This window comes from Chlorocebus sabaeus, chromosome 4, assembly GCF_047675955.1.
Source record: "Chlorocebus sabaeus isolate Y175 chromosome 4, mChlSab1.0.hap1, whole genome shotgun sequence".
Lineage (NCBI taxonomy): Eukaryota > Metazoa > Chordata > Mammalia > Primates > Cercopithecidae > Chlorocebus > Chlorocebus sabaeus.
Genome location: NC_132907.1, coordinates 87644816 through 87672419, shown reverse-complemented (window position 1 = coordinate 87672419; position 27604 = coordinate 87644816). Strand labels below are relative to the sequence as shown.

General features: G+C 49.8%; 1 protein-coding gene across 2 annotated transcripts in view; it reads left to right on the top strand.

Annotated features, from left to right (window-relative positions):
* The first annotated feature begins 2237 nt into the window (after positions 1–2237).
* Positions 2238–27604, top strand: part of TENT4A (terminal nucleotidyltransferase 4A) — a 43474-nt gene continuing 18107 nt past the window's right edge. For both annotated transcript variants that reach the window (XM_073014843.1, XM_037988696.2), the window contains exons 1-3: positions 2238–3487; positions 26305–26428; positions 27472–27518. In XM_073014843.1, the coding sequence (XP_072870944.1) occupies positions 2775–3487; positions 26305–26428; positions 27472–27518 (884 nt within the window). In that variant the 5' untranslated portion in view covers positions 2238–2774. The remainder of the gene's footprint in view (positions 3488–26304; positions 26429–27471; positions 27519–27604) is intronic.

The window sequence follows — 27604 nt, the reverse complement described above, 5'->3', positions numbered from 1 at the left end:
CACCGGGGGATAAGGGACTTGCAGGTCATAGCAAGGTTGTTCCATTTTGCTGAGTGAGAAAGAAAGCCACTGGAGGATTTTGAGCAGAAGAGTGGCATGAAGTGATTTTTAAAAAAAATTTTAAGTTCTGGGATACACATGCAAGACGTGCAGGTTTGTTATACAGGTAAATGTGTGCCATGGTGGTTTGCTGCACCTGTCAACCCATTACCTAGGCATTAAGCCCTACATGCATTAACTATTTATCCTGATGCTCTCCCTTCCCCCCAACCCCCCACAGGTCCCAGTGTGTGTTGCTCCCTTCCCTGTGTCCATGTGCTCTCATTGTTCAGCTCCCACGTATTACTGAGAATGTGCGGTGTTTGGTCTTTCTGTTCCTGTGTTAGTTTGCTGAGAATAGTGGCTTCTAGCTTCATCCATGTCCCAGGAAAGGACATGATCTCATTCCTTTTTATGGCTGCATAGTATTCTAAGAGTAGCATGAGCTGATTTTTAATAGTAACATCTTTTTTATTTTTCAAAAAGGATCACACAAGCAGCTGGGCAGAATGTGGGAAACCAGCTAGAAGGCACTGCTTTAAATTGGACGGGTGGTGGGAAAGGGAGTAAAGAGGGGTGGAGGGAGGAGGAGGGGTAGCAGTCGGGTTCTGGATGTTTCTGGCAGTGGAGCCAAGAGGATGTGTTCATTGTGGACAGCGAGAGGAGCCAGGCATGACCAAGGATTTTGGACTGAGCCATTGGGAAGCAAAGAGCTCCAGAATAACGGCTGTTTGACTTGTCTGTGATTTTCTGTAGTTTACTGAATGCACGTTCTAATCCTTCGCCATGATTTCTACAACTACAATACGCAGGTACTTGAAAACGTCTGAAACATTCATTTTTATTATTAACCACCACCACTTGCCCCAAAGCCTTTGTATGCAACACACGTACCTTTCCTGTTGGAGCGATGTTTGGATGGTCAAGTGCTTAGTAATGTCTACTGATCTGTGCTGGAGACGAGGGGGTAGCATTTACAACACGCCGGTAGGAAAGCCCAGTACGGTTATACTTAAAAGGCTTGGAGCCCGGGCGCCACTGGGCTAAGGCGGTTTCAGGGCCCTGGCCCGGGAGTGCATTTGCGGATACTCCCCCTGAAGACAGGGCGGCAGCTGCGGGGCCTCACGTTGCCCAGGCTCGCGGGGCACCGCGATGATCAACGACACTGGCGTTTGCTTTGGACCTCACAGGATGTGTGGTTGACGCTGTATTCCAGTGCCATTGTCAACTCGGCTTCCATCGCGCTCGGAACACCGCGATGACAAACAGCAGGCTGTGGATGGCGGGCGGTTTCCTACCGACTCCTGTCTGCTCCGTGCAGCTGGAAAAATCGAAGCCGGGGGCCGGACGCGCCGCCCACGAGCCATTCCTCGGCTAGCACTGCCCATTTTGCCCAGGGAACTAACTTGGACGTTTTCACTTCACTCTTCGCACAAAAAATCATTTAAAAAAGAAAACCAAACGCCTGTAAGCAGACCCGCTAGGGAGCAGGACTCCGCCGCCCGTCCTTCCCGGCTCCGGAGCAGCGGAGCCAGTCACCGGGCACTGCACGCGGGCCGCTCACCCAGCGAGGTGGAGGGAGCACGTGGGCCGGCGCGCGGACCCGGAGAGCGCAGGGTGAACTGCTGCACGGCCCCTCGGATGAGAGGCCTGGGGCGGGATCTGTGACCGGGGCCGGCCCTTGCGTCAGGAGACAGGGCCCGCCGGCGGGGGGAAGCGCCTGCGGTGTCGTCCGCGGCCCTCGCCTGGCTGCGCGGAAACTTCCACTGCCGGCGGTGACGGCCACGCGCCCCTGCGCACGCGCAGCGCAGCGCAGCGCAGCCCTAGCAGCAGCCCGGCGACACCAGCCTTAGCGCGCATGTCTGCACGCCGCGGCGGGCAGAGGGCGGCGTGCGGGCCTTCCAGCGGCTGCCTGTTCCTCCCAACCCCGGCCTAGTCTGGAAGGGCTCAACGCCGCCGCTGCTCCCTCCAGCCCCTCCCAGTCGCGTAGCTTCTGACGCCCTCACCCTGCCCGCGGCCGAAGGACCCCAACGCGCAGGCGCGGTAACCACGGCGGCGGTGTCTAGTGAGGATTTGAAATCGGCCGCGCGTGCGCACTGGCGACGCGGCCCGGCGACAGAGGCCGCGCTTCCTCCTGCCGCCCCCGTCCCCGCCCCCTCCCCCGCCCCTCATTGGAGCGGAGGCGGCGGCGGCCCCCTCCTTCCCCTGCGCTGTCGCCGCCGAGAGTGTCTTTTCACCGCCGCCGCCGCCGCAGGAACGCGGAGCCAGCGGCGCGAGCGTGACTGAGGGCTGGGCGCACGGGCGGCGGCGCCTCCCGCGGGTCCCTCAGCCGCGCGGCGCCTGGGCCCGCCCCCTCGGCCCCGCCGCCCGCCCCTCTCCGATGGCCTCTCCCCGCGGCCCGAGTGGAACGCCGCCGCCGCCGCGGCCCCCGCGCCCGCCCCGCGCCGCGTGAAGCGGGAGCCCCGAGACCGCAGCCGCCCGCTGGGACGCGCCAAGCGCCGGAGCCGCCCGCCGCGGCCTGCCCGGGCCCATCGCCGCCGCCGCCGCCCCACGCCGGAGCCCGACGGGAGCGCGGCTCGAGCAGGAGGCCGGGGGCTCGGCCCGCCCGCCGCCGCCGCCAGCCCAGGCCCGTCCGTCCGTCCGTCCGTGCGCGCGCGGCCGGGCCTCGGGGCGCGGCGGGGGCGGGGCCGCGTCGGGGCGGGCGGGCGCGCGGGCCCCGCGGGGGCGGCGCGTGGATGGATCCGCGCGTGGCCTGGATCCAGCCCGAGCAGAAGGGGCCGGCCAATGCCCTGTGGATGCAGATCTGGGAGACCTCGCAGGGCGTGGGCCGCGGCGGCTCGGGCTTCGCGTCCTACTTCTGCCTCAACTCGCCGGCGCTGGACACGGCGGCCGCGGCGGGGGCGGCCGGGCGGGGCGGTGGCGGCCTGGGCCCAGCGCTGCCCGCCGCGTCGCCCCCGCCTCCTGGCCCCGCCGCGCCCGCCGCGCTGCCCCCCGCGTTGCTGACGGCGCTGGGGCCCGCGGCCGAGGGCGCGCGGCGCCTGCACAAGTCTCCATCGCTGTCGTCCTCGTCGTCGTCCTCGTCCAACGCGGAGTCGGGCACCGAGAGCCCCGGCTGCTCGTCGTCGTCCTCCAGCAGCGCCTCGCTGGGCCGGCCGGGCGGCGGCCGCGGCGGTTCCTTCTTCAACTTCGCCGACGGCGCGCCTAGCGCCCCCGGCACAGCCAACGGGCACCCCGGGCCGCGCGGCCCCGCGCCCGCTGGCTCCCCGTCTCAGCACCAGTTCCACCCGGGTCGCCGGAAACGCGAGAACAAGGCCAGCACCTACGGCCTCAACTACCTGCTGTCCGGCAGCCGCGCGGCTGCTCTCAGCGGAGGGGGCGGCCCTGGGGCCCAGGCGCCGCGGCCCGGCACCCCGTGGAAGAGTCGCGCGTACAGCCCGGGCATCCAGGGGTGAGTGCACTGGGCGGCCGCGGGGGCGGGGACCATGGTCCTGGCCGGCGCCCGCGATGCAGACACCGGTTACAGGCCCCCGGGCTTCTTTTAGAGGATACATGTTGAAGGCCAAGGCCCGACTCTGAAAGTTGTTTTTTTTTTTTTTCTTGCTAATATGAAACTCCTTTGTAATGGAGCGACTTGCCCAGATCCTGCAAGTAACAGTGCAAGAAAGGGGCTGCTGAATAGGACCTGTAGGTATTTGTCTTTTTTACTCTTGAGACTGGAAAGGGAAATCGACTCTCCCCCTGCACCCCGCCTCCGGGCAAGTGAGGAACCCCTTGTTAAAGTGGGGCGTAGATAAGTGTGGAGTTTCATTAAGTTAAGTTGCAGAATAATTTAGCATTACCAGGAACTCAGATCACATCGAAGGTAAATATTAACCTTTTTTATTTCATTTAAAACAAAAATTTAACTGTTAACTTAGAGGTGATTCATTTTGGGGGGGGTTTGTGTGCTTTAATTTCGTGCTGCAGTTAACATAAGCGTAGTATATAAATATTGGCTTAATTCAAAGAAAAAAACATGTTATATATACCTATTCTTTGGAAGATGCCATTATTATTTTAAATACTTCCACATCCGCCTGGAGGGAATTAGACGCTCTACTTATATTTAGTGCAGCTACAGACAGCAAGGAATGAAAGCAAAGGTGGTGTGTGTGTGGGGTTGGATTTGCCCCAGGTGAGGCTATTCAGGTGTGATGCTGTTGACGCAGCCCCTTGGCCATTTTGGGCTTTTCTGAGCGTCTGGAAATAATTTATGTGTGGGTTGTATGTCAGTATTTTAAGACTTAAACGATAAATTTTCCTTGCACGATTTTTTCCCCCGATTTAAAAAAGAAGAATTTGCCGGGGTATGAGGGTTGTTACATGCGGTAGAGTCCTACGAATAAGCACAATTGCTGGGTGTTGGGAGTTGTTACGGTACACTTTTTCTTGTAATTCTGTTTCTCACGTGAAGTATGTTGGGAAACAGAGTTGATACTACTTTAAAGCGTGTGATACACTGTAATAGCCGCATGTTCTGTAACTTTTTTCATCTGGCTTGGGCTACAAGTGATGCCTTCTAAATTCCCTGTAGCGTAAACATGCATTGCAGACACTGGCGGGAGGGCAGACTCCTCTCCCTCCAGTTCTTACCTGTAGAAGTTTCTGAGAGCAGGTGGTTGGAAGCGGTTTCTTCTTGATGTATAGTAATGCATATCTCAGGGCTCGCTTGGGAGGACCTTTAGGTTTCCAGCCTGTTATGGAACTGAAATGGGCTCCGTGTCTCTTAGCACTAGAAAAAACAGATAGACACGTCGTCTCTGCAAGTCTTGGGTTGTACCTCTGCTCTTACAGGCCCCATGCATCTCACTTGGACTCCCCAAGCTGTTTCCTCCTGGTAACTAGTCAGCCTTAGTAGGGCGTGTTGCTTTTGTTAGTGAATGAGACCATTAGGGTCAGGTGCTGTGTTAGGATCTGGGGATCTGGTGCAGGGACGATATGGAGACAATCTCATGATCTTGACCCACCCTGAAACCTGCCTACAAGTGCCCCCTGCCTAGAGCACAAGAGTACCCTGCTCAGTTGTGCAGGTCCCCCTCACGCTCTTCGTCACCCACGCCCAGTTAATCATCAGATGCTGTTCGTTTGGCCCTTTTAATCTCTCCACACCTCATCCTCAGGCAGGCTCTTGTTACCTCTGTGGAGATTGCTCAAGCAGCCGGAGTTGCCTTCGATGCACTTTGGTCCTACTTGAGTCCTTTCCCATCACTACTAATGGGGTGATCTTCTCTGCCGGCAGGTCTGCTCAGGTTCCCCTTCACCCTCTGATGTCACCTCCTCCATCTCCAGTCCCCCACATTAAAGTCTAAAGCCTAAAACTCAGCAACACCTCCAGAGCTCTGCTACTCACATGGCCCTGGGTCCTGGGTCCTGGCCCCTGGCCCCACGCCCCACCCCTTGCCAACCTGTTAGAACCCAGCTGTAAGGCAGTATGGTGTAGGGCGTAAGAGAGGGCTCTGAAGCCTGCCAGGAGTTCTGGTTTGATGCTGCAGTCATGCTCTTGGAACCTTCCTTTTCACCTTTGCTGGAGACCTGTCCTTGCCTGTCTCCGGGTGGTGTGTACCATGCCTCCAGTATGGCCCTGGGTGCATCCACTTCCTGCCGTCTCTGCCCCAAGGGGCCTGTGAGGACTACCTGCTATGAGCCTAGAAGGGCATGGTGACCTCTGCTTGGGCTGCTACTCCAGCTGCTCTTTCAGAAGTAAACCTAAGCGGTGGTAGAGTTGGGCCTATGAATAGAGGAGGTAAGGTCCCCCCAGTGATCATTTCCACATGGCCCGTTGGTCCTACATGAACTAACCTTTTTGTATCAAGAAATAGTTCTGTCTAGATCTTTCTTCTGGCCATCAGCTTACCCAGAGTGTTGAGAAAGGCCACCAAAAAGTCTTTCAGTTGTGGCTTAGAGAAGGAAATAACTGAGTTTTAAAGGCACACCTGAGCTGACCAATAGTAAAGGATCTTGTTGCTGGGAAGCTGCTTGGGGTTGTGATGTAGTCCCAGGACGTGCACTTCTGAAAATGCAGTGTGCGTTCCTCATGGGAGGATGAGCCTGCTGCGGAGCACTGGCTGAACCCAGTTGGGTCTTTGCCTGGTAGCCCATGTGGCAACCCGCACTATTTGTCCTTTTCTGGGGAGGAGTTTTCTGTCCTTGGACAGTTTGCCTGGTGGCCTTGTGAGACTGCCAGTCTGCCTTCTGCTCAAGTAGGATGAAGAAAAAGCAGGTGAAAGAGGACAGGGATTGGTGCAAGAACCTTCAGAGGAGAGGAGGTGAAATGCTCCTTTTGGCTCTGGTTCTTATAGCATTGTTTGATTGAAATCCCAAGCCTTTGTTTTGGGAATGGTGTGCTTAGCGTGAGCTCTGCTGTTAACCTGGGCTTCTGACCTTGAGATGTTGGGCAGGTGTGTGGACAGGCCCTGGGCCCGTTGCATCCCAGCCTCTGGCTGCTGTTACTTGCACATGCTCTCATGCCCTGACCCAGCAGGGCTTTGAGCTGTTGTTACTTTGCCATGGTCATTCTAGCAGCTTTGGAAACCTCTTCAGGTTAAAAGTCTTGCATAAGTGAGAGTGGGAGCATGGCCTTCAGATATTTGGCCACATCCTTCCTGGTGTGTTACAGAGACCCAGGAAGAGTGTAGTTGAACGAAGACATGTGCAGATGTCCCGGGCCCTGAACAGCTTCTATTCAGAGTTTGGCCTTTCGAAGGCTGTGCCATCTCAGGTGGGCCTGCAGTGTGCAGCAGGTGTATGCAGCTTCCTCTCTGCAGGTTACTTGATATTTAATCTCATCTTTTAATATCTTCTGTTAACTCAAAGGAAATTCTTAGTTTGACGTATGAGAGAGACTGACCACTGTCAGCATAGGACATGGTCAGCCGTATCCCACAAGGCCCCTGGTGAGAGTCGTTTCCAACTTGGTGCATGTTTTTTTCGATTCTTTCTTGCAAAGGAGTCAGAGCTTGGAGGCGCAACCAGGAACCCCTCCTCTCCCTCTAGCCTGACCTCACTGCCATAAAGTAGAGCAGGTGTGACCTGTCTGGAACATCCTTGTGATGCTCAGCAGGGCCTGCTGCAGAGCACGGGAGGCATCACTCTAGGGGCCTTTCCTTCCCATACCTTCCTGTGAGTGTCCAGGATACATGAGAAAGGTTGTCGTGAGACCTGCCTTTGTAAAGGATGGCGGTGGCACGTGTGGACCTTGCTTTCTGAGTTTTACTATCTGAGTCCCAGAGGTATAAGCTTGTGGAGAGAAGTGTGCATGATCACACTAAGCAGATACTTGCTCCTGCACTGTTGGAGGAGGAGGAGGGATTAATTTCATAATTCCATCAATTAACTCTTCCAACACTCCTCCCATTTAGTAATAGCATCACTTGTTCCTGTCTTTTATTCTATTGCCAAGCTCCCCAAGGTGAAATTGAAAATCGAGTGCAAGACACAGGCTGTGCTGGAGTTGAGGAAAGTTTTGCTGGAGAACTGCTTGCACCGCGTGTCTGGTCACTGATAGATGAGGACTGGCCAGGTCAGGACAGCTGACACTTGGAGAAGGGGCTGCCCGGGGAGGGGCATGACAGACTCTGGAAAAGGAGGGTTGGGGTATTACACTGGCTGGGAATGAGAGGCCTCTAATCTTTTCTCCAAAAAAAAAAAAAAAAGGCTTAATGCTCATATGGTGGAAGTCAGAGTGAAGCAAAGTGGGTTCTGTCTGTCTTGCTGCTGTGAGCGTGTGATGGAACAACAGTGTCATTTGCTTTTTCTCAAATATTTAATGCATGTTAGTGACATAATTTTTTAAAGTAATTTCAAGTAAATATTTTAAAGTAAAAAGTTTTAAGATTTGTGTCTCAAGGTAAAGTCTCAAACTGTCCTTGGTCACTATTTAATATGAGATTTTGTCCTCATTTTAAATGGATTCATGTAAGTGTCTTGTGGGAGAAGAGTTAATGGTTATCCTTGGAAAATAAGAACTTTTTATGCCTCAGGTCATATGGTTTAGGATCTGATTTTGTAGTTGTGAAGTAAAAAAGGTTGTTTAAGAAAAAAAAAAAAAACCTTGATATTCAAATTCAGAAACTTGATTTTTGAGGATGCAACCAGAATTTGGACTAATGGTGGAGAGGGCTGGCAGAGTCAGACCACCCAGACTCGCAGAAGATTGAAGAAGCTGCATTGCTACTGTGGAGAGGCCCTTTCTAGGAGGTGTGGCTGGCTTGTCAGTGCTTTCTCTTCTCTGCAGTGAATTGGATGGCAAACCTCGCCCTCTTTGAAAGCTGCCACTCTGAACCTGCCTTGAGAGCATCTCAGGGAGGGCAGGGAGGTGGCCTCGGTCAGTGCTGACAGGTGCCCAAATTACCTGACCTGTTGTGAACATGTGCCTGAGTGAGGTGGCCAGGATGCCTTTTCTCCCAACACTGGGGATGTACACTCATGCAACATCCTATTTTTGAGATTTGTATGTTGTGGTAGTTCTCTGTTGCTGTGTAGCAAATTAGCATAAACTCAGGTGTAGAAGAACGCTCATTTATGGTCTTGTGGATTCTGTGTGTCAGATCAGGGATGGCTGGGCTGGGTTCTCTGCCCAGGCTTTTGCAAGGCTGAAGGGTGTTGGCCAGCTGTGTTCTCAGCTGGCACTCAGGGTCCTCTTACCAGCGCATTCCTGTTATTGTTAGAATTCAGCTCCTTGCAGGATCGAAGTCCTTGATTGCTTGCTAGCTGCCAGCAGGGGAATTGGGTAGGGCTCTCTCAGCTTCTTAAGGCCACCTGCATTCCATCTGCAAAGCAAGGTACTTTGAATTTCTCTGACGTTTCCCGCCAGCTGGAGGAAGCCCCCTGCTTCTATGGGCTTGTGTGATTGAGTCAGGCTCCTGCAGATAACCTGCCTACCTGAAGGTCATGTAGAAATACAACATGATCATGGTGTGATAACCTCATCAGAGCCACAGGTTCCAAGGAGTAGGGTGTAGGACCTTGAGGGGAGGAGGTTCTTCTGTGGGTAGACTTCCTCTGGCATGGAATTGGTTGATGAGGAGGTTGTGGTTCTTCTTGTCCAACACTTTTCCCCTGACTGGACTCCAGCCCATCGCAATGACTCTTGCAGATTGCCGGTTCCGTCCTTTGGCTTGGTGGTTACTGCTGAACTCAGGCAGCCACCATAACCAGGAGAACCTTTCTGTGCTGCACTCAGATGGACATTCTTTAAAATATGTTGTTTAAGAAAAGTTTGCAGGAAGGCCGTGTGAATATATGAAACTATGATGATTGAAAAGTCCTGTTTGTGAGGTGTCCTGCATTGGCTAGATTAGGAAAGGGGTCGTTCCTATGCAGGTGGGGGTTGATGACTTACCCAAGAGTCACCTCTGGAACATTCTCTTAAGTTCATAGCAGTCCATCTTTGCAGAAGGTGTGGGGGACACTTGTCCTGCAAGCCCAGGTTTGTAGGAATGTTGGCTTCCCCAGACCGTTGGCTGCAGAGCACCGTGCCTCCTTTAGGAGGGACAAGAAAACTCCCATATAGTTCTTCCCTCTGTCCCTTCCTGAGACCCTCTGAGTGTTTGGCTCTTGTGGAGTTACTGCTGCTATAACAAAGCTGACCCCACTGCCCTCCTGAGTCTCCTCAGGGAAGGAGGAGCTGTATTGTAGCATTCTTAGTGCCAAGCACACGGTAGCCACTAAGTAAGTATCCCCCAAGAAAGAAGAGCAGAAAGAGGATCTGCCAACTCAGGAGGGCAGGTGGGGGATGGCAAGTCTGCGGAGTATTCATAAACCAAATGCTAAGGGAAACTTTTGTTGTTTGTCTTAGAATTTTAAAAAATAAAGTCTGCTGCGGTTTATCTGCTTTCCTTCCTGGAGAGTGGCTAAACTAATGTTCTGTTTTACAATATAGAATGCAAAAGCAGAAAACATTCAGGAAAATTCTGTACTGTATTTGAAAAGCATCACCATTTAGTTTCAACTGCTCGCTCTTACTATAAAAATTAATACCTAACTATGAAAAGTTAGAAAGCCTGGAGAAGTATGGAGACGAGTTGTCCACCATTAGGCCACCTAGAGAGTGCACTGTGAGCCTGTCCCTGGTGTCCTGTACTCTGGTGATGTGCACTGCATTTGCAGGCAGTGAGCCAGGGAGTGAACCACATCTGGGCCTGGGCCGGGTGGATCTCTGCAGAAGTTTATCCATCTCTCGGCTGACAGGGTGGGCTAGATAGGGGCAGCTCTGAGGGTCCCTGTTGGCAGAGAATGTATTTGATTATCAACAACATGCCTTTTTGTTGTGGGCTTGTGATCTTTCTTTCCTAAATCAGCTGCTGTGCATAACCAGTTAGGCTCTCCCGTGGCTTCAGATTGGAATTGGTTTCCCAATGCTAGGATGTGGGTGTTAGGTGGTTTCTATCTTTCCGTTTGAAAGAGATTTCAGATCAGTGTCACATTTCTAGACTCCTGTTGATCTGAAGGAATGGTAGGATGTAGTAGTTTAAGGGAAATGAAAAGTTGAATTATTTTGATGTTTCTGCTTTAAACCTGCTGGGTGGAGTCCATTTCTGAGCACTGGGAGCCACGTGCTTGGCTCTTGAGAGCCTAGCTTGATCAGCCCATGTCACACACTCACAGGTCTGGCTTTGCCTGGTTTCACCACTGTTTCTAACTTGAGCCTCAGTTTCCCCACCTGTGAAGCGGAGCCTGTGGCACCCACCTTAGAGCACATGAAAGACTTGGAAGAGGCCGGGCGCGGTGGCTCACGCCTGTAATCCCAGCACTTTGGAGGTCAGGAGATGGAGACCATTCTGGCTAACACGGTGAAACCCTGTCTCTACTAAAAAAATATAAAAATTAGCCGAGCGCGGTGGTGAGCGCCAATAGTCCCAGCTACATGGGAGGCTGAGACAGGAGAATGGCTTGAACCCGGGAGGCGGAGCTTGCAGTGAGTGGAGATTGTGCCACTGCACTCCAGCCTGGGCGACAGAGCGAGACTCCGTTTCAAAAAAAAAAAAAAAAGAAAGACTTGGAAGCACTCTGTGAGTTGTCATGCAAGAGATTAAAAAGGCCACCGCTGCCCTTTTCTCCTCTTTAAGGAAATTGAAACCAAAAATTAAGTCCTTCTTCTTGCCAGCTGGACAGGAAAAGCCTTTTTCTTGGTTTTTTGAAAATACGACTTTCACTTTCAGATCAAAGTGAAAACTGCTAAAGACTGAATGTTCTGAGTTGTGGGAGTGGGGGGCTGGAGGGGTGTTATGAATTGAAAGATACCTTTCTATTTTTAAAACATTTTAACAATGCCTTAATAATGTCTGTTCTAGTTTTGTGTTTTTGTTTTTGTTTTTGTTTTTTTGTTTTTTGTTTTTTTTTTTAGCTGTTCTGAAGGTACATCAGCACTATTCTACAGCTTTGAATAAGAATCTCATCTCCCTAGAGGCAAGGGTACTCTTGATGTATTTGGTCAGGGGTGACTGTGCTGCTCTGTGTAACTCGTTTAAAGTTGGTTAAGGTTTTTTTTATTTTGTGCACATAGTAGAAGGAGTGAATGAAGTGTTTTCTGAACTCTTGCAGCTTTTAACATAGTATTCTGTGTATAGTGAAGGAAAACAAAATTAAGGGCCAGGGAACATTAAGAAGGCAACTAGAACAGCACTGTCCAGTAGAGCTTCCTGTGGAGATGGAATAATTCTAGTTTTGCACGAATACAGTAGCCACTAGCCATATGTGACTTTTGAGCACTTGAAATGTGACAAATGCAACTGAGAAGCTGAATTTTAATTTTATTTACTTTTAATTAAAATTTGAATGGCCATATATTTAGACAGCTCTGAACTGCAGTAACTTTAGACTCTATTTGAAACAGTGTTTGATTCAGTAACTTGCTGAAATAAATTGAAACTCATACAACAGTAAAAGCTGTGTTACTCAGCAAGTTACCACTGTGAAAGCTCTAGAAATTGTTTGAGTTTCCAATGCAAATCCTTTTCAAACAGCCGCTGTTTTAATAGCACATGAAGCATAAAATAGGTTCGTAGCAGCGCAACACAGAGCAACACGGAGAAACTGTTGTGACCTGGAGTGTCTCCAGTCCAGCATGCAGGTGATAGGTCTCTCAGCGTTTTTGCACGCAGGTTAATGATGGTGCAGACGGTCACTTCCTTCTCTGAACAGCCTTCCTGGTCACCAGCACCACTGTGGCTCATGTGTGTGGGGCTCTTTTGGCTTAGCTCTCTGCGTGAGTTATCTCCTTGAGTTCCCAGAGCTGACACATGAAATGAGTGATATTACTTCTGTTTTGTAGATAGAAAACTGAAGCCTTGACAGGCTGACATGACCTGGCAAAAGGTGCTGCACTTGGAAATGTCAATTCACGGCTGACATCTGGACACTTTACTCCTAACAGTGTTCAGTGAACAAGACGTCGCTAACATGCGAGGGATGGAACCTAGCAACTCATTCTACAAGTATGGTTCAAATATGTTGGTACAGGGCCTTTTGCTTGGTTTTCCTAAAGAGATTAGATTCAGATGTGGTGGAGTGCTTTGACAGCCACCGCAGGACAAAGTTGACAGCTCTGGGGTTGGGGAGTGTTGAGGATTTCGGAGGGAAGCCAGTCCTGTGCAGTAGTACGCTCTAGGTTCATGCTTTCTCGAGGTGTTCCAGAACTGGCCTGGAGGGAGGCTGCAGTGCGGCAGTGGGATTTCTGTCACCTGGAGTATTCTTAGAAGTTGCATTCTATGAAAAGTGGAGCATCTGATGAGCTGTTTACTCGCTGTTTTATCTGACGGCAGTTGAAAGACAAAGCAGGACTGGCAGCGCAGCCGCCTCAGTCAGCACTGCTGCGTTGGGGGCTTGACCTGCAGTCTTGCAATCCTGGGCAATAACTCATTTTCAAGAAAGAAAAATTAAGCATTAAGTGATTGAAGCGTCTTGCCCAAGCTGCTACTAGAAAATAAAGGCGCTGGTGCCCAGATGCAGGTCTGCATGGTGTGCAAACCTGGGCTGCTTCCCACACCCCCTCAGAGAGGGCACTGGCATGTTGGAGTGAAGAGCCACGCAAGACCTCTGTGAATGGGCAGAGATGGGCCCATGGCGCAACACAGTAAAATGTATTTTGGTTATGGGCGTTGTCTCTAAACTTATGTAAAACATTATAAAAAATGGAAGGACAACGATGAAATGATGGCCAAAAACATAGAAAAGGATACCTTGCATATCCTGTGAAATGCAAAGACATTTAAAAGTGTCATTACGAGTTACCTCATGGAAGAAAGCAAAAGGTGAATCTATCTAGAGTTTGTGGTTCTGACTCACAAGAGACTGATGTTCATGCTGGAGGACAAGTGTGATGGGTAGAAGGATAGAGCGCCAAGACCACACTCTAAAGATGGGAACCTATGGGAACTGTCCAGGGAGATGAAAGCGTGGAATGAACTGAAGCTTGCGGACTTGTTGAGTAGAAAGAGCCTTTTAGGATTTGTTTTAGAATAAAATAATAAGGCCTGTGTTTGGGGAAGATGACTTGCTGTTCACAGAGCCTCCCTTAACAGGTGGGGACCTCAGCTTTTCCTTTGCTGCCATCAAGTGAGTGGTGTACAGTCCTAGCCACAGTAGTAATCTCTACTGGCCTGACTGAGCCCTCACCCTTTATGCAGTGTCTCCTGCCACCCTCCTGGGAGAGGCTGTTCTCAGCATAGCTGGCCTGGGGTCACACAGCTGGTAGGTGTAAAGCTGGCGTTGGAGTCCAGGTAGTCTCACTCCATAGCCTGCCTTTAGCCACCGCAGATGTAGAGCAAAGCGAGAATTGTCCAAAGAGGTAAGCTAATAAAGAGGAAAACAGGCTGGGTGCAGTGGCTCATGCCTGTAATCCCAGCACTTTGGGATGCCGAGAGGGGTGGATCACGAGTTCAGGAGATCGAGACCATTCTGGCAAATTCTCTGGGCGTGATGGCACGCACTTGTAGTCCCAGTTACTTGGGAGGCTGAGGCAGGAGAATCCCTTGAACTCAGGAGGCGGAGGTTGCAGTGAGCTGGGATCACACAACTGTACTCCAGCCTGGGTGACAGAGTGAGACTCCGTCTCAAAAAAAGAAAAAAAAAAAAAAAACACACACAATTATGCTGAGTTCCAGTAGTCTCTGGGTCCAGAGAAGTGATGTCTGGCTTCTCAGGAGAGATGCTGATGCTGTCTGAGGGCCTGCCCAGTCTCCGAATGATTCAGAGACTCCAGGGATGGACAGTTAGTGCCCTAATTTTCCCAAGAGGATTCTGAGGGTGACTTCTCTCAGCCCAACAGGAGGACCTGGTGCTGTCATCAGCAGTTGGAGAGAGGCTGTTTTGTGAGGCTGGGGACCACCTGCTGTGTGTGCCGTCTTACACTGCCATTTGCTGATCGCTTTAGAGCTAGAGGTTGTTTCTAAGAGTACTTCGTGCTAACTAAAAAATAATGACATTGTTTTTATAAAACTGATTCATGATTTGTTTTTTGAAGCAGAAAGCTCTGAAGTCACTCAGTCCCACCACCCAGAAGGACAGTTAGGTGACTGCCACTATAGGACCTCTCTAGGCTTGTGTAGATGGACACATGGATTGGTCAGTAGAAATACTTACATTAAAAGTCTTATCTTTACATAAATTTGCCAAATTATTAATTTTGCTTGAAAGGGAAAGATGTCTAACTTCAGTTGGAAATACTGGTTTCTAAGAGATACTGCTGAGGCTAAGAACGTAAAACATAAAAACCATAAGTGGCTAAGTGCAGAAACATCAGAGTAAAATCTTTGATGAAGTCTTGGTTTGCTTGGGCTGTGTAGGTTGGAGGCTCAGCCTTTGTTTCTCCCTCCTGTGGTGCCCAGTGGTGGTGTTTCTGTGTCCATGAATTTTCAGCATCTGTAGTTTGTAGTTATGACCACTATTGCACCTAGCCCTTACTGAGGGCCAGGGCCTGCGCTAAGCACTTCCCAGTGTGGATTCATTAAGTCCTCATAACAGCACCGTGTGGGGGCAGCTGCGTCCCTATGTCGTACTTGGGACGCGATCTGACCCCAGTCACTTCGGGCTCCTGAAGGGTCTGCAGTCTTGCCTCTGCCTGGGAAACCACAATTTGCAGCATATTCCACAGACCTCATGCTCATCACCAGGAGGCTTCCTGGGACTGCTGTCTGAGGTTTCTAAGTTCCTAACGTGGTTCATGCTTCTGGTGAGTTTCTTTGAGGTGACATACCCAGCATTGCCTCTGGTCAGCTCAGCCCTGTGGTCCCGCGTGGCATCCTGCAGTGTCCTCTGGCTGTGACTCGTGCCGTGCCACCTTGACCTGGCATCCACTGTCCTGCACTGCGTTTGCAGGTGGGAGCCACTGTTGGTGCCTTTTGTCATGTGTGTTGAATGGTCAGGGTCCCAAATAAGAGCTGATTGGGCTCATTCTCCTTGAATCTGCCATGTGCCTGGGCCACTCTTTGCTTCAGAACCCACGCATGTTGCCTGTCCTCTCTGGCTTGGAGGGTTGTGTGGAATCAAAGGTGAGACCCCGTCCCCAGGGATGGGCGGTTGCCTTTGATTGTCCAGCTGTCCTGAGCGCCCTCGCTTCCGCGCCCAGCTGCTGCCTCGGTTGCTTGCTTGAGGATCCGGATGTAGACTGAGGTCGGCCTTAACGTGGCAGGGGGTTTCTCTTGAGCCTTGGATACTTTGCTACAGGTCCCATCTTCCTGTGAGTGGGAGCGTCCCGCCTGGCCCCGCCTCCCAGGGGTGACCTTAGCTCTCTTAGTATATGGGCTCTGCCTGCCTTGGTCCCCAGCTTGCCACCCTAGTGCAGTTGCTGCTTCGCTCTTGTTCCACTCCTTGTCTCTGTCCACCCTGTGCTTTATTGAAGTGTCCTTACTTGGTGTTTTCTGTGGAGCAGGGCATCCTGGGCTTCCGCTCTGATCCCTAGCTCCTGTGCTCTTCCGTGCCGGGCTCCCTCTTCCTTTCCGTTTTCTGCTGTGTTGCCCTCACACAGCTGGCATGCCACGGATGTCACTCACCCAAGCCCTTCCTAGTATTGCTCACGAAAACACCTCCCACCTTGCCCCCGGGACCTTCTCCCCTTCCAGACTGCAGGCAGGCTGAAGGCCTGACATCTCAGGAGTGCCGAGGCTCAGCGGGAGGCAGTGGGGCCTTTGCTGGCAGCTGGGCTCTGCATCCTGACTTTCTGAGGGCTTAGTCCTTTTGGTCCATCTTGAATCTCCTCCAGGCTTCGGACTGTCTGCTCTGTAGCTGGCCCATGGGAACAGGTACAGTCAGGCCTGGTCTTCGACTCCACTACTTGGGCTGTGCCCGTGCCCTTGATGTCCTCTTAGTCCGTCCCACCTGGGGGCCCCATCCTGCTCTCCCTTGTGCCAGAGTGCTGTCCTCTTGTCTTTCCACAACTGGCTGCTCATTGCCTTTCCCGTCTCAGCCTCAGTTCCAGCCCGTTGGTATCAGGGAGGCTCTCCTTGACCACCCAACCTAAAGTTCACAGCTGTGGTTACCAGTTTAAATTTCTGCCTAGCACCTTTTTGGTTTATTTTGGCTACTTATCTCCCCTATCATGCCCCCTGTCCCTCCCATATAAACTCAGTGAGAGTAGGGACTGCATCATCATCCTGCCCACAGCTCTACTGTCTGTATCAACTGGGTGTGCTACGCAGAGGCTCATGGTAAATAACTGCAGACCACGAATCCCATCTACTTGCTGTGCTTTAATATTGGCTTACATCTTTGGATCCAGTGAGTTCTTTTCTCTCTCCCTCTCTCTCACTCAGTTATACTTACTTTGTGTAATTGGTGATTTCCAGCCTTTTGTATAGTCCTTTCTTGAATAGTTGTTTTCTGTCATCTTGGCGGGGCCGCAGAGCTGCAGCTGCTGCCTGGGCTCTCATGGCGCCTGCGAAGTATAGGCAGGTGCTTTGCCTCTGAGCCATCTGTAGAATGGGGTGACGGTGGTTTCATCAGACTTAGTGAAGCGTGTCATACAGTGAGTGCCTGGTCACAGCAGGCAGATGATGAATGTCAGCTAATGAGTATTCATCACCAATGAATAGTAACAATTTTTTCTACTAAGGCTATGTGATGTAGCCTCGGAATCCCACTCAGCACAGCCCCCTGGCAGCAGTGCCTTTGAGAGCTGGCATGGTCGAGAGACCCTGGTTGGCCTTACTAGTGTGGCTGGGGTACTTGAGAGAACTCCTTCCTCACATAGCTCTTCCGGTGTTTAGTCTTTGCATCTGGAGGTTTTTCGCGATTGTGGGATAGCTTTTTCAGGGGCCTTGCCTTTGGCAGGGCAGGGACGTGTACTGCTGCAGTCTGGGGTATGGGATAACTTTCTAAACCAGACCCAGAACTTGACGGCCGAAGGGGCCTTTTAGCCATGCGGGGCTAGGAGCTGACACAGGGTCAGCAGCATGAGGTCCTGTGGTGCTGGGTGGCAGAGCCCGGAGGGAGCCCCTGCTGGTGTGACTTTGGTGTAAAGGCTGTGGGATCCAAAATTCTTACAGAAGACTTAAGATGGGCACAGTGATGTCTGCTCTTTGACCTTTGCAGTATGAATTAGTAAAACTGAAATGATTACGCTTCCTTTATTAGGATTATGAAAACAATAATGTACTTATTGAAGAAAATGTGGAAAATACAGAAACTACCTATAATTTTTCTATTGTTAACATTTGAGCATATTTCTTATCACTTTTAATGCTGCTTTAAATATGTAGCAAATGTATCATTTTGCATTAAAAAAAATGCTGCTAGCATTTCCTCTTGTCTTTAAAAAGCTCTTTTAAACAACTTTAAAATATTGTATAGATAGATGTACACAATTTTCTGAATAATTGGAGTTATATTTACATCTTGTCACTCTTTAGGAAAGGACTGGCCTATTTCTGTGTTGGGTTCCTTCCTGAGTGTGCTTTCCAGCTCAGTGGCTCGGACTTCAAGATGGAGACTTGAGTCCTGGTTGTGTATAGTCTTGGGCCAGTTACCATATGTCTGATGAATACTTAGTTTTGTCATCTGTGAAATGAAAATAGTAGTACTTGCCTCAGACACTATTTGGGAGGATCTAGTGTGAATGTTGGTAATGCGGATATTGTGTAGTGTCCCGGAATATTAATGTTTTTAGCCTCTTGGCTCTTATTCTGTATTGTTGCCCCAAAAGATGATGTTCGCTTCTTATCTTTCATCCAGTGTAAGGATATATGGAAAGACAAAGTATAGCTGCTTTCATTTCAAAAGTGATCAACTGCTTGAGCTAGCAAGCAAGCTAGCTTCCAGGCGCAGTTATGCAGTTTCACAGCAGGTGCGGTTCCCTCGGAGCACCCAGAGGTGCTCTGTGGTCGTCAGCAGTGATGCTGTGGCTGCACTGCCAGACGGGGTGGCAGGTGGACCAGAGCAGTTGTGGCTCAGGAAGTGCCATCTTCTTGGCCTCTCCTTAATCTCTTTCAGAGTCTGTGGATTCTTGATTGCACTGTGGGTTGCCTCAGACTCCAGTATTAGGAGACTGAACCCCTTGTTTTTTTTTTTTTTTGTGCTGAGCTGGGTTGAGGACATGTTAAGCAGGTGGGGTGCCTCCCCTGGGTTTGCTCCTGGTGGTTCCTGTGGTGTGGGGTGGTTCTGAGTAGTTCTGGCCCCACTGCTGGGGTATCTGCCAACTCAGTTTGTGAGATGTGGAGCTTCATCCTGGTCTGGTGCCTCATTTTCTTCTTTAGCAGTGGGCTTAGAACCAATGCAGATTCCCAAGTTAAGTATTTTTCCTGTGGCTTAATTATTACAAGTTTCTGGTACCTAAGCCCTTTCTTACTTTCTGTTCTGAGGGGAAGAGGAGATTATGGTGTTTGTCCCCGCTCCGAGTGGCCCCAGGACCTTTGCATGGCATTTGCCGTGTGCTTGGGTTTGCTCTACTGGGGTGAAAGAGTATCGTGCCCCACAGCACTCACAAAGGCACCTCTGCTCACCCTCCGGTGAGGTTCTGACTGGCCCTGGGACATCACCTGCTCCAGGATCCTCTGTGGCTCATCCCAGGAGAGATGTGGGAGAGGGAAGGGGAAAAAAGGCTTATACTTGTCGAGTGGAATTCCTGTAGATCTGAGTTCCACATTGACTCCTAAGCTGCAGAACCCTTCTGCCCTGGCTGTTTTGTGAATGATAGTCAGTCTTAACCTTTTTAACCAAGTTAACATTGGCTGTCTCAGGAGGCTCACAGCTCCTGCTCCTCCTCCAGGGGAGTGCGCCCTCCTCCTCTGTCGGTAGCTGTCAGGCGCCCCTTCCCTCTGCAGCAGATTCTCCTGGGTCCTTGCCTGGCCTTCTCCTTACACGTGAGCCTGCAGCTTCATTCACAGCCGCTGTGTAGAAAGACAGGAACATTGATAGGTCCCTCCCTGCCCAGAGTGGGTGGAACTGAGGCAGACACTAAAAGCAGCTGACTGGCAGCTCTAGAAACACGAAGGGTTTCATTTATAGTTTCAGTCCTTTTCCTTCTTTCGAGCCTTGATTTAAAAAAGAAAGAAAAAAAAAAGCCTTGAAGTCCGGCTTCTGGATTTTCTAATTTGTGCAGGTATTAGTTGCCTTGTAATGTAATTAAAAATAAATAAAAATGATTTATAATTAGCTCATTAACTGTATCAGTAAATGGATGCTTTAAAGAGGATCATTGATCCCTCAAAATAGAAGCAATGCAGTCATTCCCTCATTATGCTGTACTTGAGATTTGCTCTAGCAACCCACTCTTCCTAAAGTTAAATATTAATCCAGACCCTATCAGTGCAACGTAGTAGTGTCTGAATCAGTTGTGGTTTTGGTGTAATAGCATCAAAGCATGTTATAAAATCTACAAAATTGCAGTGGTTAACTCCAAATATTTTCACTGAGACATTGTTTTTTGGGGCAAAAATGCATAGTGAACATTGTGGAGCTGAGGTAAGGAACTTCCATTTCTGAGAAACCACCCGTTTTAAGGGTTTTGAAGGAAGAGTTGGAGGAGAAGAGGGAGAGAATAAATTAACAGTGAGTTTCCAGTATTTTCTGTCGCATTTTACATTTTAGTGGAAAAAACTGGGAACTGAACTCACATGCAGTTTGTAAAATCACTTTTTCCCTAGCATTCAGGATTGATGAGATTTAACGGGGTGTTAAAGGTAAACTGAGGCACATAATTAACAGGGACAGAACTGTATACCTGAGTGTCGAGCGCTGTGAGATTTCAGTGAGTTGGGAGACTGGAAGCGCCCATTCTTCAGAGTGCAGCTCCTCATGTTCAGTGGGTTTAAGGTGCTGAAGCCTTTTTTTTTTTTTTTTGAAATGGGGTCTTGCACTGGTGCCCAGACTGGAGTGCAGTGGTGCAGTCACCACTCACTGTAGCTTTGAATCCTGGGCTCAGCCTATCCTCCCACATCAGCCTCCTGACTAGCTGGGACTGCAGACCTGGGCCAACACTCCTGGCTTGAAACAACTTGTATCCAGGTCGGAGGAGGGCGTGTTCGTTTTTGTGACCTTTCGTTTCCCTTAAACATTGAATGATATCTGACCTTTGACCATCACTTTGCTTAAAAGAAGCTACTGGATTTAAAGTCTAGGAGAACGTCCTGGACAAGCAAACCCATAGTATGTTCCTGTATGTTCCCCACCCAGAGACCTGGGTTATAAAGTGTTTGGTGTGCTTCTTTTGGCCCCACTGTTCTTTCTACAGTGTTTTATTTTACATAGGCTGTCCTGGCTTCAGGGCAGTCACCTTTGCCTTTGTGCCCCTTAGTACCTTTGTCCTTTACCTACTGCAGTGCAGCTGCCTGTCCTTCGGTAGACTACAAAGAAGTCACTTTTGAACAACTTAGAAATTGTGCCTTGTAGGGAAGGCAGGGCAGAGCCTTGGGGCTGAGATGGAGGAGGAGCCAGCTCTGCCCTGGGAGGGATACGAAGCGCCCTCTCTGCTTGAGGCAGGGGACGGGTGGAGTTGCTTCACCTCTTTGGCCCCAGCTTCAAAACCAGCCAGTCCTCGCTGGCTTTGGCTTTAATTCAAGTTTGGACAAACTGGAAAACCAGTTAATCCCATTAGCTCAGCTTCTAAAGCCGAAAATCATGCCCTGAAATGGGTCATCTGTTTTCATCAATAGCTTTATTAGCTATGGAATAATATAGTTTTGTTCTCTAACTGTAGGATCCTTCTTTTGCTCTTAAAATAGCTCAGTAAGTTGAGTCTCATAAATACATGCAGCAAGCATATACCAGATAACTAAAATACAAAAACGTTGCTGATCTTGCTTTTTAGTACTAAAAGCAGAAAATCGGGAATTTACTAAATGGAGAAGTCGGTCGTTACCTTTTGATGGGTTTGGACTCTTGCAAGGTAGTGATTGTAAACAAGAGTGATCTTTTGTTGTTTTTCAGTGAACTTTATTCTCTAATTTTTAGTAAAGCACACTAGGAAATAATGCTTCAGAATTCTGTTTTCTAGTAGTTTCTTGATTAAAATGAAAATTCACTTAAAAAAAACCTCTGCTGTCACCGTTTCCTTTTTTCTTAAGATAACCAGGAAATGAATCATTCCGGGTTTGCTCCGTGGTGATGGGTCAGGAAGCTGCCCCTGCTCTGTGTGGGGCTGGAGGCTTGCTAATGTCCCAGGATTTCACTTCGCGGAGACAAGCATCAGAGGCTTGCTTCATTTATAGATCCTACTTCTTTTCTACACCACAGCCAACTCAAAATGGTGACAAAATCTAAGACGAGGCTGGAAGTCACCACAGAACAGTTGGAAGCTCTGCCCAGGTTCTGGGGGTAGTGTTCCTGGAGTTGTGTCCTTCGGCCCCACCTCAGTTTGTCTGTTCAGCTCCTCCGCTGAGAATGAGATTTGTATCATAAAGGAGTTTCCTGGGCCACTGGCAGCCCCCAGCTGGAGAGTGCCAGCCTAATGTGTCAGGAGTAGGGGGCGAGGCCAGAGGGCTGTGTGCCAGCTCCTTGCCTAAGAAGCCTCCTGGGAAAGCCCTCCCAGGCACTTCCCAGGTCTCACTGGCCGCCTGAGGCTGCAGGGGAGGGTGCTCAGGCCGCCTCTCGGCTGGCACTGCTTCCCGACGTGCCGCCAGCCTTTCTCATGGGGACGGGGATGATGGCATGCCCGGGGGGCAGCAGGGCCTTGGGGCTACCTCGGGCTGTCAGTGTGTCCTACTGGTTCTGAGATGCCACCTCTGTGATCCACTGTAGAGGGATATATTCTATTATGGTTGATGCATAGAAATTTCTTCGATTTAGAGACTGAACACTAGTGAGCAGAACTGAAATTGAGCTCTTAAAAGATTTTGATGACTGGTCTGTGGATAGCAGACTTTAGTGTGGTTTTTATGCGGACATCCTGCCAGTTGTAAATTCCCTGGAGGTTTCGTATGTGCGAACATAAGACTAAACTTATTTCTGTTTTGTTGAGAAGAAATGATTAAAACTTTTCATTGATGTACTTCTGTAACAGACTTGGAGAATTGAAGCAGTGGATGTATTCAGTATTTGAAGTCATAGATGAGTAAAGGAGGTATGTCCTAGTTGGCACTGGTGGCATGGCCTGTGGTCAGCAAGGCTTTTCTGTGAAGGTATGTGCACAGCTTTCTAAGGCAGTGAAAAGTCCTGGCAATGTTAGTATTGAATGAGACAATCCAAAACACTTAGTGACCGTTTACATTTTTAAAGGGATAGTTGGCCATTTAAATGGTTTCTGCTAACAGATCAAATTATTCAGTGCAGAGGTAAAATATTTTCAGAATGTTAATTTTAGATGTCATTTTATAGAGAATGTATATGAGCAATGACAAGGTCAGCAAAATATCTTAGCAAACTTGATAGATTCATTCCATGCACAGGCAAGCGCTGTTCTGGGCACTGGAGATGGAGCAGTGAGCCATTGCGTCCATCCACAGATGGCCTCCAGGATCGTGCGGTTGCAGGGAGGCCGCTGGGTGGGCACGGCTGGGCAGTGCCCTCATGTGGGTTTTGTTGGGCTGCTCTTACTGCGCACTGTTTCTCAGTTTGGTCCGTGTTCCACCTCACTGCCTGGCCCCCACCCCTCGCCCTCTGAGGGCCTCACAAAGAGCCCAGCGGAAGGCAGGCTGGGGACTGCAGGTCAGCCCAGAGGCTTTGTGATGATGGTTGGTACTGTCCTGCGGCCACCATCAGTCTCACGCTCTGCCTCGTGCGCAGTCCTGGCGTCGTGCGGCACCTTGCCGGTCCCCGCTCTCCTGGAAGAAGGGCCAGTGGGGCACTTCGCCAGAGCCTTCTTGTCTGACTCCCTTATCCAAGAGGCATGGATGGCCGGGCCCCCGGCTGTGTCCTTTCTGTTCTGAAAAGGCAAAACAAAATTGTTCTTGGCTCTTATTATCTAATATTTGTTACAACAGTTGCTCACTTTTAGGTCCATTTTATTAAGATTTCAGACAGGTGTGGTTATTAGTGCCCCTCATTGTTTGGACACAGTGCCAAGGTCAGGAGGCCCCGTGTTCCCCTGAGCCCCCTTTCTGCTAGGAGCACGGGCAGGCCACGCCTCGCCATCAATCTCTCCTGTTTTAGGGGAGGAATACCAGGCCACCCCCTCTTCTCTCTGTGCAAGGGAACAGACATTTGACAAAAACGGATGCCGTGTTATGCTGATTTTGTGTGTCTGAGGCAGATTGCAGCAGGTGTTATCTCCATACTCTTCCTTTCCTGGAGTGTTGAGCATGTCCTGATAGTAGGGGATGCCCCGGAGGGTGGTGAATGTGGCTGCACAGGTCCTGAAAGCTATTTGATGTTGCCGTTACTTCAGGTAGAACTTAAAGTTGACAGTACATTCTACTCTGCAGGCAGAAACCTGGAGTGGCATTTTGACAAATTGGAATGCCCTGTTTATAGTATGCTTTAACGAGTTAAATCTGGGGGATGTGGATAGAATTTTAGCATTCTAGCCTTGGTATTCTTCCATGACTTTGGGCCAATTATTTAATAATTCCAAGCCTGCATCTTTGTTAGAATCTCTCTAAGTGTCTCCTATTGTTATCCTCAGAACGGGACTGTGAGGTACAGGAGGCCACGTGGTGTAGTGGTTTAGGTGGACAGACTTCCCAGTGCTGTTCTCATGGAGAGCCCAGGCCTGTGCCTAGCTCTCTGCAGTGATAGTGACAGTGACTGGTGAAGGTAAAGGGATCCACCCAGATGCTCTTGCAGGTGGAGAGAGGCTGGCCTGTGGCTCTTCCCTGGGGTGGATATTAACCTGCTAACGTGCCATATCTAGTCCTGCTTACATTACTAAGTGGTAGGAAATTTTAGGTAACATCTCAGACTTTAGAGTGGTCTACTGAGCTGGTAGAAAAGATAGTTAAATGCCTAGTATGTAGTTGGTGCTCAGTAATTGTTGAAAAGATAGAAGCTTTACTTCAAAGCTCTTGTAGTTTGTTCAGTTTGGAACAAATATTTTAATGTTGGGATCTATTAACAGCTGAACTGGTGGCTGTCTGAATTGGGACCATGGTTAGGGTGACGTGTTTTCTTACTTTTTTTTTGCGGGGGGTGAGACAGTCTTGCTCTGTAGCCCAGGCTGGAGTGCAGTGGCGGAATCTCGGCCCACTGCAGCCTCTGCCTCCTGGGTTCAAGTGATTCTCGTGCCTCAGTCTCCCGGGTAGCTGGGACTACAAGCTCGTGCCACCATGCCTAGCTAATTTTTTTTCTATTTTTACTAGAGATGGGGTTTCACCATTTTAGCCAGGATGGTCTTGATTTCCTGAACTCGTGATCCACCCACCTCAGCCACCCAAAGTGCTGGGATTACAGGCGTGAGCCACCGCATCCAGACACATGTTCTTTTAAATTAAATGTGATAGATAAGATGAGGCTGCAGGGATGGCCTGATTTGCAGGTGCTTCATGAGCAACGGTGCCCAGCATTTATTTGCTGCTACTGGAGTCTCGTGTGTGCTTGCAGCCTAGTCTTAAACCCTCTGTGGGCGGTTTGGAATGCTTCCTCCAAATGACTTTTTTGGCAGGGTGGGAAGTGGCGATACTTCAGGTGAGAGACGGTTGAAATTAACTTTACACAAGAGCCAAACTGTAGGCTGATGCGGGGCCACTCACCTTTGGACTCACCCCTGGCGGGTCCTGTAAGAGGTGCTATATGCTTCCGCTTTGTCAGCTGTTCGTTGGCCCTGTTTTGTCTTCTGCTGTTTGCTTGATTAGTGAAACTTAGAATGGAAACAGGCAAGTTTGATTTGTTATAATTCCTAGGAGTCCTAGAATTAAGGAAGCAGATGAGTTTGATTTGTTATAATTCCTGGGACTGGATAATTTGCTTTCCCCTCTCTCCATCTTTAATCTCTTAAAGGAAAAGAGGACGACAGCACTTTTCCTGCAGTCATCGGTGTAGGCTTCAGCCTTAACTCATGACATAGGCTGGTGCCACTGACCACAGGGCTGACCTCAGCTCTTGGAGCCCATGGGGTGACAGGACATCAGCACCTTTGAGGTGGCGGCATGAGGCGTCTTCCAGGCCTTGCTCCTAGTGCTTGAAAACACTGCTTTAGTTTTTTGTTAAGAGAGACAGAGGCCCTACTTACTCCTATCCCACAGGCATCTGGCTGTTGACCTCCTTGTTGGCCTCTTAAGGAGAGAATACTTGAGTATTGAATTAGATCAACTTTTCTGCCTCCACGGACCCTGTTTCTCTCTGCTGAGACTGACAGATAGAACCTGGATTTAGTGGATGGTCACCAGGTAGCTTGGGCAGACCTGGGCCGCTGGGCCCCTGAGAACTCACATATCTTTTTTCCTGTTCACGTGTTCCTTCCCCACACCTTGGCCCATTCTCAGTCCCTCCCATCCTCCTTAGCTGAAGCACTCAGGGAGGTGCTGATGGGGCCTTGGGACGTGCACTGGAGGTGGGTCCCACCCTCAGACCTGTGCCTGGCTGTGCCACATGCATTGAAAAGCCGCTTTCACACTTCCTGGATGGAATTCTCTCATTTTTTTCAGTGCAGAATCACTGAGATGATTTTTTTTTGGATAAATCTTTAAAGGCCAGTTGTAAATTTATTGATACTTGGAATTGACAAAATTCACTTGTTTAGTGTTGCTAAGTCATACTGTGTAAGTTTGTTGAACACGGAGTTTTCATTTTATACTTTCAGAGGATAAATGAAACTGAATTTCGTGGCCAGAAATATGTTTGAGTGTCATCCTAATGTAAGAACAGAACAGAAAGCGTGGTGACGTTTCATTGTAACTCTAGTATGTTTTCTCTTTTGTCCATTAGACTACATGAGGAAATAATTGACTTTTATAACTTCATGTCCCCTTGTCCTGAAGAAGCAGCTATGAGAAGAGAGGTGGTGAAACGGATCGAAACTGTTGTTAAAGACCTTTGGCCGACGGCTGATGTGAGTATGTTCTTTGGGGTTCTGTGCCGCAAGTCATGTGCGAGTAGATTTAAACGCCCTGTGGTGATGGGTCGGCTGGATCCACACAGACCTTTTCCCGTTGGCCCGAGGAAGCAGTTCTCCATGTGTGCTTTGAGAAGGCCAAGTCGCCTGGAATGCTGGGAATGCACGGCCCCCGGCCCACCTGCACCTGATGCCTTCGACACCTGCGGTGGCCGCAGGTCTGTGTGACGCTGGCGCACACTCAAGTGCGAGGACCATCGGCTGAGGGATTTTTTTTTTTGGAGCGGGGAGAATGATGTGATTGTTTCTCTTAAGTTCACCTTAAATTTAGAAATTTCACCCTGTCACCCACCCCTGCTTCCCCACCACCACACATGGTAGCATATAATGTGTTCATTTTTGTAAAACTTGGAAGTGTTCCCTCATCACACACCACTCTTGCGGTGAAGGAACAAGTGTTTTTGACATGTGGAGAGGGGCCTTCTGGAATGCTTGGTGCAGGCGGTGTGAAGCCTGCCCCTGGCTGGCTCTGCTCAGCAGCCTTCCCTGCTGCTGGCTGGGCTCAGGGGACCGGCAGGGCTGGCCGTGCTCTAGCTGTGAGGGGCATGTGTGCTCTTGGTGGGCGGTGGGCAAGGACGACCCAGTTTTCTGCTCCTCTTTAAAAATGATACATATTTTTGGCTTTAAACTTCAGAGCCCTAGGACAAAGCCCTGCCCCAGTGCCTTAGCTGTGGGTTTAAGAAGAGGTTGAAGGGGTCAAAGCTAGCTCTGGAAAGTCCTCAGCTTTGAAGGGTTGTAGGGTGAAGACAAAACTTGTTTCACCTCTTAACTTAGAGTTTTTAAACATTCCTTTTTGGGGCACGTCTTTAACTTACAGGGAATTTTCTGGTTAATTGTTACACAGTCCCCTCCATCAGTTTCCAAGGTAGTTTTATTTTTTACCCAAGGGTATAGGGAGTGCTTTCTTGTAGTGAGAAGTAATGGTAGTGTGACTGCTTGGTGTGCGGTATACATTTTAAGGCAACCTCTCTTTCTTTCAGGTACAGATATTTGGCAGCTTTAGTACAGGTCTCTATCTTCCAACTAGGTGAGTACCAGACTGCACGGCGTGGGCTAGTGTCTGTGCTTATTTAGAGGCTAGGATGGTGTCTGGGCGATATTAAGGGCTACAAA